At 43.0% G+C, this 13,682-nt stretch overlaps 1 protein-coding gene across 1 annotated transcript; it reads left to right on the forward strand.

Annotated features, from left to right (window-relative positions):
* The first annotated feature begins 1,191 nt into the window (after positions 1-1,191).
* LOC109475346 lies at positions 1,192-2,901 on the forward strand. The gene has a single exon (XM_019775959.1). It carries the CDS (start codon positions 1,365-1,367, stop codon positions 2,841-2,843), a length of 1,479 nt encoding a protein of 492 aa, XP_019631518.1. The 5' UTR covers positions 1,192-1,364; the 3' UTR covers positions 2,844-2,901.
* The last annotated feature ends 10,781 nt before the right edge of the window (positions 2,902-13,682 follow it).

A 13,682-nucleotide genomic window follows, 5' to 3' on the forward strand; every position in this document is an offset into this window, starting at 1 on the left:
AAAAACAACTGTTTCGGCTCCACCTCCTAAGCACACTTAAAGTAAGTCTAAGTAATGTTTTTATCTTCTTAAGTAATGAAAGGGATAGACTTAAGACAGAATTAGGCCACGAAGAGCCCCCAGGGCCTTTCAGTTTACTCTGCTGATTGACTTGTTGCCTTCTTAAGGGGTCCTTATTGCAATTACCTGTTCTTAAGTCTCGGATTAAGAACTTTTGTGTCTTAAGTAGCGAAACCTACCTGCCGACTGTGACATACTAAGACGAAAATCCCTTAAGAAAGGGGGCGTTTCAAAGATCCATACAACTCCAGTCGACAATAATTCTTCTGAACTATATCAATTCATACTTTTATATAGATAAGTCACAAGATTAGCAGGTATATATTTATGATAGATGTATATCAATTTTAAGATGTGTAACGCTAAAATGTATTTGTACGTTTAGACTTTTTTTCTATTCCAACATTTATAACAAGTTATGGCGACGGCTTTTTGTATGCCAACAACGCAGAAAAACTCATGAACGGACAACAGACATACTCATTTCCACTTGAGTTAAGTGAGGAAATTCGTGTGAAGTGCCTTTCCCAATGGCACAAGATCGGTGTGGTGCCAGGATTCAAACTCGGAACTTGTTGGTTCTGAGCCGAACATAATCTCCAAGCAGATCCCTTTCGGTGGCAAGACAGTATCCATTAGCCAGAGAAGGTCGCCGGCCACCGACGGGGTTAGTGACAAAAAAACGGGCCATATATAAAAAGCTAACGATCTTCCCCCATCAACCTCTGCTTGGAGAGTAACACGTTTGGACTTTGTATGTGATTGTGGAAGTTTGATAAGACGGAGAAGAAGAAGTACATGGACGGTCCCTGATTTCTCCAAGACGCGTGTTGTTGCTAAGATACCGGCCTTAGGGCTGCCGCCCAGTCCCGTCAGCAGACCGGCCCCATTGTCGCACCCGGACCCTAAATTCCCGTGTTTTGTCCCCGCTTGACGGCAAACACACAATACGGTCTCCACTGGCGGAACGTATGTACGTAGTAGTCTCTACCAGACTAACTACGCTGGCTATACATAGGAGTATATTTGCCAGGCCGCCTTGGGGTTTGACTGGCCGCGCAGTTCGGAGGGAAAGAACCAACCTTCCGCGGTTGGACTTTCCTGACCAATTTTACTCTCCTTTACCCGAATTCTACGATCCGTACTCCCGTATAAAGGCCTGGTGGAGGCTAGGCGGGGACGTACGTTCGGACATGTTTCTCCCTCTCCGCGCCAGCTAGCACCGCCGGAATGTTGCGTTTGGACTTTGTCTCGCCGCCTTGCTCTGTGTTTTTATGACAAAGTAGGTCTTAATTCCACTACAAATGACCGGGCCAATGGCGGGTGCGACGACGGGAGGTGCCGGTATTGTTCCTCGGTATGAGGACGGCTCAAGCACGGGAGAGGCCCTCTTGTGGGATTGTGAGGACGAGTGGAGTGGAGAGTTACCGGTTCGATTCCCGATTCTCGCGGTCACACGTCAGCAACTCGCCATGGGCGACCAGCGGCGGGTTCCCTTTGAAGACCCGGCAACCGACTCCAGGCAGCAGGTTCACGGTCAAGACATTTCAGGGGGAGAATTCGAAGGAGCGGCGGCGAAAGGGGCCGTCTTACGGGTCGAGCCGCCTACCGCGGTGGAGCTAAGACACTCGTCGGTTACAGAAAGCAGTACCCCCCGACCAACTCGCCCTACGCCGCCCGGTGGCAAGCTGTTATCACAAGCCGCAAGCGTGGACCTAACCAAAGAAGCGTCAACCTCGTCTCAGGAAGGAGAGAGACTCTTGAGTTTCCCCAAGCAGGACATCACAAAGGAAGAGTCTTACGAGGAAGACCCGGACAGACTCAATCTTAAGAGTATCCTTAGAATGCTAGAGAAGCCGAGCGACATGGAAGGTTACGGTTACAAACACAGGTGGCACATGGATACGTCGTGTGACGTGTTTCGCGCCAGGCAGCCTTTTTCAGCCGTGCAAATCGGTTTTAAGAAGACGATGACAGGTAGAAACCAGGCCAGGGTTACCGTGGGGCCGTCGGGTTATTTTCTCGGGCAGAGGCCGCGCACCATGCCGATGGATTCTCTCCAGCGTACGGCGTTTCGCCCTCTGGAAGTCCTGCGTCCCGTGTCGGTCTCAAAGTCTTTCGACGACCGAGGCCGGCGGCCCTCCGCCCCTCCCCCTACCAGAGATTCACACACACAAACTCAGCGGGGACACTTCAACTTCAGAAATCTTGAACTTCAGAGCCCTTTAAGAGTTTCCCCGCTGCACGAACGTTCTCGTTCTTTTCAAGCCTCACCCAGGAAACTCAAACCGGTGGTGAAACCTTCCACGGCGAGGAGTTGGGACGGTTCGTACGATCGGACGGTTTCACCGACGTACTGCACGGATATTCTTCGGGCCACCCCGCTAGCCAGCCCGAGAGACTCCGCTAAAGCCCTCGCTATCCACAGCCTTTCTCGTAAATCCAGGAGGAACGGACAGAAAGAGGAAGCAGACGTTTGGACGTCGCCTAGTCCTGTGGACAGGACAGACTTTAGCGACGGAAGTGACGCGAAACAGTCTGAAATATTGAGAGTACCGCAGCACGTAATAGAGACCGAAGAGAAACACGTCAAGTTTAACATGAGGAAGGGAAAGTTGACGAGGGAAGACACCTTTCTTTCCGACATGGAGCCGAGATACGTGGACTACACCTTGAGACAGCAGAACAAAATGTCGCGGGAGATGTCAAAACTCTTGAAGAAGTCGCACAATCCGACCAGACCCCCCGCGAACACACCTGTTCCTGTCACACCTGAGTATTAAGGAGTCTTGACTCGTGGAAATGTCTTTAATAGCCCAAGGTATAGTACAACACACTGGTCACTTTCTCTGAGACTCTATTGGTATAATATAAGAGCACCATGTTAAAGGTGTTATATTCTGTCTGTATCTAAAGAAAATAATTTATGATGTGACGATGTCTTTAAAAAACTAGGCCACCTTCAAAACGAACCTGTTACATGTCAATTTGTAACAAACACAAACCAGTTGTTGTCGTTCTTTATACATGTACTATGCATCTATTGTGTTAAAATGCTTTGATACTAGCTGGACAGTATTCTCATAGAGAACGATGCCCCAGTTTCGATGTTCAGAAGAATGGAGAACAATTCTAAGAGCATTCCTCATACTTGTAAACCTAGCGACAAGAAAAAAAGTACGATCCAAACGAGTATTTTTGATGAAGTATGTGTTGTAATACGTTTCATTGAAGACATCAGTTTTATTTGTGTCCAAAATACAATGTTATATTTCAAGACCACTTCATAATATATACAAAACAATGCAGGATGAATGGTCTGGATACATTATTGCAGTCTTGTCGGTAGAAAGCCTCACTCTTAAAGCCTGGATTCTGAGATTATATAATATATGAAGTTCAACAACTTATTTCTGATTCACTGAACCCCGTGTCATTCACGTAAAAGACGTACTCAGTATCCAAAGAATGTAAAATTGCTGCAATTTACAATTTTATAGCCCAATAAAGTAATTTCCAAAGGTTATCCTTACAAACGAGCCAGGGCTAATAAGGTCATTAGATTATCAGACAATTAAATGCGGTGACTGTTTATGACTTTGACATTTAAGCTTGTTTACGTTATTTATAAAATCAAACAGCAATTTGAACAGTCATTACAGGTAATAATGGGTCCAGGCAATCATGTCAGGAAGGAAGTTTTTAACGCTTGTAACAGGAGGAGGTCCTTTGAGCGTTCTGCTTTGCTCAAATAGTGAATTAACCCGTTACTGAATAACCGTAACCTCCGCCAGGCCTTCCTATGGGGTTATGGAGAGTAGCACTCGGTAAAAGTGGGGTATATAATCGGCCAGAATAGTGAGCGGCCTTGGTGCAGGCTTTTTTGAACTGCCGATTTTATGTGGCATATTTTACACAGATTCGATACCAGGTTGCCAGGGACGACGCTGTAACGCGTACAGAAGTTGCCGGGCAACCGATACAGTTTAGAAAAGCGTTTTTATTCATGGTCAGAAACAGGCTTTGCCTATGACTTAGGACACTGCAATCTTCTACTCTCCAAGCAGAGGATTGGGTTTTGGCTTTTTTGGGTTGGTGTAAAAAAAAAAAGATACCGAAGCAAAAAAGAAAGCCCCCTAAAGGGGTAAAAACACGCCAAAAATAAGTCAAAAGCTAACCCCAGTTTGGAGAGTAGCAATCTTACAACCAGCTGGGTGCAAAGTTATGGATAATCATCCATAGAGGTTTGCAATCTGCAAAATTCAGTTCGTGATTAAAAGTCAGTCCAAAGTTAACTTTACTTTTACTTTATTGGAGACTAACAACATATCAGTGCACGGGTCAACAAGGCAGTCGAAACTGGTAGTAGATGACCCCAGAGTTAAGTAGATGAAATAGGAAGATCCTGGAACCTTGGGCGGCGACATAAAAATGCCATAATAGGAGACAATGGGTTCTTCTTCTCTACTCGTCCCTGTCCTCCATCTGTGAGCGGAGTTCTGCTGCGGTGATGTTTCTGAGCCCAGCATCCCGCTTCAGGGCGTCAATGATTTTTGTTCTATTCACATATATTTATTGAGTATTGGGCAAAATGCCCAAGTTGGTTATGTAACACCTTCTACTCAAAACATACGAGTGCAAAACACATTGACAAAATACATGCATAATTACAAGGTGGGTAAATCCAAGATAAATACAAACAAGACAAGTTGGTGATCTATCAATTACGATAATCTACCCGTACAGTAAATGAAGTTTTGTCAACGATTGAAGATCATCTCTCAAATAAAACGTGTTATTGTGAGTTTCCTATGTTTACATGTAAGCTCTCCAAACCTGGTCTGACTCTGCGGCTATCTGGTGTAGCGCCGAACTGTCACGTTAAGTTTGTTCCACTACCTGCAGACATGTTGCACAAACACCTCTGACCTCAGGCGTCACTTCAAGTGTTTTCACAGCCAATCCGCTTATATGTATGGGTTGTTGTATCACAGCAAACCCGCATATATGTATGGGTTGTTGTATCACAGCAAACCCGCATATATGTACGGTTTGTTGTATCGCAGCAAACCCGCATATATGTATGGGTTGTTGTATCACAGCAAACCCGCATATATGTATGGTTTGTTGTATGTGAAAACAAAAACAAGCATTTCACAGCCTCCCGACTGAATTACAGGCTCTTTTACAGGTACTCAAAATCACAATTCTTAATTACACTGAAATTAATCTGAATTACAATCAAAATCTAAGAGCAATTAAATTTTAAAGCAAGTCCTACGTCCTGCACATTAGATTTTTTTTCAATTCATTAAGGTGTTTGACAAAGTAGGGCATAGGTATTGGTAAAAATGAAGTCTTACCTCTCTTCCCGCTTGCGGCAACTTGTCATGATTAGTCAGAGTGTTATACCATAATAAATCATAAATGGACGCAAATACTAAACCTTTGAGAGTAACTTTCTATTATATTTACGTTCTAATATCAGTAAGGCGTTAAACGTTAATTTTTCTTCTCCGTAAACACAAAATAACACATACTTTAGTTCCAAATCCGTGCCAGGCGATAGAACCAATCAACACACTGCAATTGCATGATTGACAGATAGTTTCCCGCCGTAAGGATGAAGTCTTACCTCTTTATCCACAGTATCAGGTTACAAGTCTTCCCGCCGGCGAGAGTCTACGCTCATCATTACTATGACATTAGGAAGTCAGAGCGTTAAACCATCATATATTGCCGTAAATACTAAACATTTGAGAGAAAATGTCTGTTACATTTACGTTCTGATATGAGTACGAAGTTTAATGTTAATTTTCTTCTTCAGAAAGAGAAAATGCCACAGACTTTAGTTCTAAATCAGTACGAGCCAATAGAACCAATCAGCATAATGCAATTGCATGATTGACAGATAGTTTCCATTCCGTAAGAATGAAGTCTTACCTCTCTTCCCGCTCCTGGCAACTTGCCGTTATCATTAGGAAGTCAAAGCGTTAAACCATAATAAATGGCCATAAATACTAAACCTGTGAGAGTAAATGTCTATTTTATCTTCGTTCTAATATCAGTACGGTATTTAATGTTAATATTTCTTCTACACAAACACAAAACAACACAGACTTTAGTTCTAAATCCGGCGAGGCAATAGAACCAATCAGCACACTGCAATTAAAAGATTGACAGATGGTTTCCCGCCGTAAAAATGAAGTCTTACCTCTATATCCACGGTATCAGGTTGCAAGTCTTCCCGCTTGCGCAAATCTATGCTCATCATCAGTAAGTCTGACCGTCAAAACATTTGAAACGTCCGAAAATACCGAAGGTGTGAGAGTAAATGTCTATTATATTTACGTCCTTATACGAGTACGGAGACTAGTATAATTTTTTCTTCTCTGAAAAGAGAATTTGTAACAGTCTTCAGTTCTAAACTAGTGCAAAGCAAAGTAACCAATCAGCACGCTGGATTAGGATGATTGGCAGGTCATTTCCCGCCTTACGAATATCAATGTAAACAACTTTGCCCGCGAATGAGAGAACCAATCAGCATAGTTTCTACGGATGATTGACACATAGCTGCTTGTTTGCATCTTTGTGGAGTTTGTGAGCGGACGGAGGGAAAGATATAACATGCAGGGAAAAAAGGTAAATTTCAACTTATGGAAGAGTAGCCTTCGCACGATCTAATGCTAGAACGACTAACATTTTCCTTGATAATTTCCAGGTGCCTATGCCTACCAAAGCTGCCGAGACCACCACCGTGACCGTGGAACTTCCCGTCATCAACCCAAAGCCTCTTGAGTATAGAAACAGCACAGAATCAGGCCTTGGTTCACTACGTGAAGTTGTTTTTACGACTCTCACCTGTTCTATTAGCGCTCTTCACACGCAAAGCTTTGCGTCAACAGCGTACTAGAAAGTCCTTAGCGATACTAATCCGGCAGAAAACGGAGGTATTCAGGAGTTAGATACTTGCACTTGGCAATGGTAATAATGAAAAGCCTGTCCCGGATTCTGCTGTTGTTGTGTTCCTTTTCGTAAGGACATTAATTATGTACAGAATTCTAAACAGTTATTGTCAAATTGTGCCAAGAAAGTTGTTTTTCATATTATTTTATGCCCTTGAGCGCAATACTATGTCATTTTCTTCAGTCTTAAAGACAAGTTGGACAAGTTGATTTTTCTGTTCTGAAAAGGACATCCTTCATAGCACAAATAGGACTTATTAGATCTTAAGCTAAAGCCCAAACTCAACGTCTTAGCTACTGTTGAGCCAGTAGCAATATTGTACATGTACTTGAGCACGCCAATTTCTACACGTTTAAAGCTGCATTTTAGTTAATCTATGCTCTAAACAGTTTTGTTCCTATCTGCAATGTTTGTTGATAAGATGTAGTCACAATGCGCCTTTTTAAATCTTAATACAAAACACAAACTTGCTCAATGTCTTACCTACTGTTAAGTCAGTAGCAATAACTTACACGCCAATTTCTACACGTTCAAAGCTACGTTTTAGTTAATTTACGCTCAAAGCACTTTTTTTCCTGTCTGCAATGTTTGTCGATAAGATGTATTCACAATGCGTGTTTTGAATGTTAATACAAAACCCAAACTTGCTCAACGCCTTAGCTACCGCCAATTCCTGAACTAAATTTCTCAGACGACACCAACGCCACGATTGGCGGGAAAACAACGCCAAGTCCTTAGCAACAACCTTTGACCCGTCTCCGGGCGCCATTTTGTGTTCATTAACAGCTCGTATATCTGGTGGTTTTACAGCGCAGAGTGGCACGTTTGGGATAAACACGCTATTAAAGGCACCTCAACTTGGACTGATTGTACACAAAGTGTCAGTACGGGCTGCAGTACAATATATCAGGCGTATAATTACCTCCTGGTAGGGAGGTTTTGTTACATACAACAGCACATTATAACAGGCACAGAATCAGCTATAAAGTCACAATAAAGAATGAAACAAGAAATTAATTCAGAACAACGGTTGTGAAATCTTTGGTTTCTTATTGGTTTAGGACCGACTTACTAGTATATATTATATTGCAGTTTGCAGAATTTCTAAAACTATGGAAACTATATAGCAGTAAGTAGAGCAACAAGAAGGAACGTTCAGTTGTAAATAGGGCAAACAGGATACTATTTGCACGTCAACTTAGACTTGGTGTGCACATCTTGTCATCACTAACTGTAACACAATCTATTAGCAGCATTATGGTTGCAATACAGCTTTATTACGCTAGGTGTCTCTGACGAACAGTGCAATCAGCCATCTAACATTACATTGTTACCTTGTCTTTGCCAAGTAAGGACAATAACCGCATAAAGAGAAATCGGCACTTTTCAAGAAAGATTTACTTTCTAAACGGAGCTATGTCGCCAAGACAGCAATACCTAGGCCCCGGGGAAATATTATCAGATCAACCAAATCAGATTTAATCATTACACGGACAAGTCTTGTCCCGAAATAGAAATGTAATCCACTTTATAATGCGGATCAATGACAAACTTGATATTAAAGTCGTGGATTTTGTTTTCCTACGGACACATTTACACGAAGACAGATATAAATAGAATAAGAATCGGAGTGACTAAAAATATAACGGCAAAGCCTTTTCAACTTTCGTATAGGCTCCATACGGTACTGAATCGTGGGGAGCGAACGGAAGCTAAAAAGGTTGACACTCAAGCTATCTTCAGGGAGAGAGAGAGAGACAGACAGACAGAGAGAGAGAGAATGAGAGAGACGGAGATAGATGGACAGAGAGACTGTGAGAGAGAGAGGGAGGGGCGAAGAGAGACGTAGAGAGAGAAAGAGAGAGAAGCCAAGCAGCTGATACAAAACACCCTTCTCTCTAAAACGAGCCATAATGAAAAGGTTGTTGACCAAGAGTACCCATTTCTGCTCCTAAACACGAAGGCCATCAGATAACCGGCGTCAGACCAGCTCGTAATACCGGATGCACTTGTACCTTTTACCGGCCTGATCCGATTATGAACCATTACGTGCCCTTCCGGGGCCGTTCCAAACTCAATAAACTCCGAACCGGCGTTTAGTAGGGGCAGTGTGCCCGGGTGTAATACAATCACGGTCATGGGAGGTCAAAATGGGGAAGGGAAAAGCGAAGTGAGACTAAAACGATTGGGTAAAAGGTATGATCAAGTATCGTGGCCTGCATGTATAACTAGAAAAGCGCTCGAAGAGCTCAAACTTACCGGCCACCCAATGCTGAGAAAAGCTTTGGCAGTCAATCGTAACATAATACATTTCCTCAGTATCACACTAACACAACATCTACTACTTGTAGCCTCCACCAGTGGTTATGGATATTAAAATTCGGCAAAGATATGACCATTATTGGTCATGAGAGTGCATCCGCGTCCAGAATAAATTGAATGTACATGTTTGCAAAATCTTTGGGTTATACAACTACTACTACTACTCAGTTACACTAACCATGTATTATTTCTACTTGCAGCAAGCATTATTAATCTCGTAGAGACTAGCTACATTGTAAAACGCTAACACATTTTGGTATACTATTATCCTATATCTGAAAACAAGTAATTACATTGGACTGGCCTGGAAGCGTCTATATATGACGTTAACACGCATGAATACGTTTCACTCGCAGATAAACACACAAGCAATTGCAGCAACGTATTACCGAACCCCAAGCACTGCCACCCTTCACTACACATCGTTCAAAAAGAGTAATTTTCCGTTTTTAGGAGAATGTCATCCATAAAGTAGCCATTACCTGTCCCGATACAAATCTCTGTCTTTACTCAACAAAATTAAGTTTCATCTAAACCATATCTACATCAGGGCTCGAAATTAAAGGTGGTCTAGTGGCCGTTGACCACTAAAATGTAGGCTGGGACAACTAAAAACATAAGACACTCACTTTGGGACATTTTTGGGACAATAAAAAAGTAATCAACATCAGAATGCCAGCCCTACTTTCGTCGATCAGGCATGCGTCCCGGATTTTGGCTCCGGAAAATCCCCCTAAACTTGCTGTCTACTCTGCAATTATTGTGCGCCTGGGAGGCAAAATATGCAAAAGAGAGTCGACGTCAAGTTGAAGTCATACAATACTTGTCAAAAAGCAGGTTGGGACAGTTCATTCCCACTTCGGAACAATTGAACGTTTTGGGACAGTGCTGGGACAATAGGAAGAAAAGTGAATTTCGAGGCCTGTACCTTCGCGAGTACTGTTACTAATGGCTCGCTGGCAGCGATCTCTGGCGTAGAGACATAACTCAAAATGAAAGAGAAAGCTTGGATGAGAAAAACGAAGTCGCAATCATGTTTGGGCAGTGATTAGTGACGCCCCCAGGCCACACTTTCCGGCCCTGCTATCGCACTAATATTGAACAGTAGCTCTCTCATCATTCGCGGTACAAAAGACATAACTCAAGCTATCGCTGTGGATGACACTTTCATCTATAAGGCTACAGCAAGGGCAAATTGCTCCCTTGGACTGCATCTTTCAAAGAGTATCGTCCGTCCTCGATGAAGATGCAGAACAACTATCATCCTTCACAGAACAAAAGACATAACTCAAGTTATCGATAGAGACGATACTTTCATCTATAAAGCTACTGCAAGGGCGAATTGCTTTCATGAACTGCATCTTTCAAAGAATAACTTCCGTCGTCTAAAATGATACAGAGCAACTATCTGTGCAGTTGTATCCTTTAACAGACGTCTTTCATAGTACAAAGTTATATCTCAAGCTATCGCTGCGGATGGCACTTTCATCTATAAAGCTGCAGGGGCAAATTGCTCTCTTGGACTGCATCTTTCAAACTGTACCGTCCGTTTTCTAGGAAGATGCAGAGCAACTATCATCTCACAGACAGTACAAAAGGTATAAATCAAGCTATCGGTAGAGATGGCACTTTCATATATACATGTAAGGCTACTGCAGGGGCAAAGTTGCTCTCAATTCTTGAACTTGTATATCGTCCGTCCTCTAAAATGATACAGAACGGCTATCCGTGCATTATCACTTAACAGACGTTGTTTTAGGGACGAAAGTCATTCATAACTCAAGCTATCGCTGCGGATGACACTTTCATCTATAAGGCTACTGCAAGGGCCAAATTGCTCTCTTGGACTGCATCTTTCAAAGAGTAACGTCCGCTGTCTAGGAAGATGCAGAACAACTATCATCTCACACAAAGTACAAAAGATATATCTCAAGCTATCGGCAGAGATGGCTCTTTTATCTATAATCTAAGGCTACTGCAGGGGCAAAGTTTCTCTCAATTCTTGAACTTGTATATCGTCCGTCCTCTAAAATGATACAGAACGACTATCCGTGCATTATCATTTAACAGACGTTGTTTTTGGGACGAAAGTCATCAATAACTCAAGCTATCGCTACGGATGACACTTTCATCTATAAGGCTAGTGCAAGGGTAAATTGCTACCTCGGACTGCATCTTTCAAAGAGTATCGCCCGTTCTCCAGTAAGATGCAGAGCAACTATCATCTCACACACAGTACAAAAGGCATAACTCAAGCTATCGCCACAGATGACACTTTCATCTATAAGGCTACTGCAAGGGCAAATTGCCTCTTGGACTGCATCTTTCAAGAAGTACTGCAAGGGCAAGTTACTGTCAATTCTTGGACAATACCGGTCAATGTATACCGTTCTAATATGCAGGTACTATTCTTGTCTTAGTATCATCTAAAAGACGTCGTTTTCGCCAAAAGCAGTTACTCAAGCAACTGGAGGTGATTTTGGAATCATATCCAGTTGCTTGAGTAACTGCTTTTTGGCTTATCTTATTACTTGGATGTCTAACCTTCATCGACGTCGTTTTCGATATAAAAGACACAACTCAAGCTGTCAGCACGGATGATACTTTCATACATAAGGCTACTGCAGAACAAAATTGCCTGATCCTGACGCTAACCCATTCAGTAATAGAATAAAAGAGGCACGGTCTCTATGGTAGAGACTATTCAAAACCGTACCTGATCCTAACCCTAACCGAGTCAGGCTCACAACTAGACACACACGGTTCTGGATACGATAGATGCCCTCCAAATTGATTAAATCTTTCTGCGGTTCCAACTATTCAATGATATTATTTCTATCAAATTGCTGGCTGCTCTCCCCACCCGACCCAATCTCGTGCTTTAGTCTGCGCGTAATCACTCAGGACATCACTCAAGACATCTGCGTAACACATCAGTCACTATGATAGAGACTATCCAGAACCGTGCCGGATCCTAACCGTAACCGAGTCAGGATCAGAACTATACACACGGTTCTGGATACGATAGATGTCCTCCAAATTGATTCAATCTTTCCGCGGTTCCAGCTTTGCCATGATATTATTGCTATCAAATTGCTGGCTGCTCTCCCCACCCGACCCAATCTCGTGCTTTAGCCTGTGCGTAATCACTCAGGACATCTATTGTGCCCTGGCCGCTTTCCGGACAGATTAATCTCGCTGATTAACCGTGGCGTTACGTAATGATGTCAGCCGACCCCCATACGTTAGAGAAACGCACTCTGTAGTGAAACGTGCGCATGTGCTGTACTGTTGAAGTAGAGAAGGTTCTCTCTTTTTTTTCTCCCTATCTCTCTCCTCCCCCTCTCTCTCCCTTTCTCTCCCCTCTCCTCCCCTTTCTTTCTCTCTCCCTCCCTCTCCCCCTCTCCCTCCCTTTTTCTCTCCCCCTCTCCCTCTTTCCCTTTCTTTCTTTCCTTCTCTCTCCCTCTTTCCTCCCTCTCTCTTCCTCCCTTTCTTTCTATTTCTCTCCTCCGTCCTCCTCTCTGCTCTCTCTCTCTCCCCTCCCTCCCTTTCTTTCTCTCCCTTCTTTCTCTCCTCTCTCGATCTCACGAGAATTGCATTTGTGTGGTCCTTGATGTTATAATTAGAATTTGATGCAAAATATCTAAGTATGATGTAAAAGACACGAAAACACTCAAACTGTGAAAAAATCCGTTTATTAATTAAGAACTTCAAGATAGTAGATAGACCAATATGCCAAAGTCTTCAATTCAAAACGGGTTATTACTTCCAGGAGGCAGTTTGTACTTTAAACAAGAGGGACGTAACCATTCATTTTGCCATCCAACATCTGCTTGGAGACGAAGCTTATTCCACTCGGCGGCACCAGTCAACCCAGCCAACCCAACATAACGCAGTAATAACACAGGCGCGTGAATATTTCATGAGCTGCCGACTCCCCCACCCAGCCCGGCTATATTGATAGTAAAAATAACTTAATTTCGCGTCGTGCGTTCCGTCAGGGATCGATCACAATGCGATTGGGTTGTCTCCTGGGAACGGTCGGCGGGGCAGAGCGCCACTTATTATCGGTTAGGCCATGTTGATTTGATTATATGGATGACATCCGCGCGCGCATGAATTTTTGACTGTTTAAAAAAAAATCAACCACACTGTAAATCGTAGAAAATAGTTGTAAAATGAGGAAAAATATACCGTGAGTTGCAAAAGAATACTGGAAAACGATATCAATGTCGTAGAATGCCAAAAATCAAACGAAAAAGACAAAAAATGTAAAGATCACGTCCACCGAGGCTCTGGCCTAGCTCTAGGCATAGGTTGTCCATGGTAGTTAG

This window comes from Branchiostoma belcheri, unplaced genomic scaffold, assembly GCF_001625305.1.
Source record: "Branchiostoma belcheri isolate BF01 breed outbred unplaced genomic scaffold, Haploidv18h27 scaffold333, whole genome shotgun sequence".
NCBI lineage: Eukaryota > Metazoa > Chordata > Leptocardii > Amphioxiformes > Branchiostomatidae > Branchiostoma > Branchiostoma belcheri.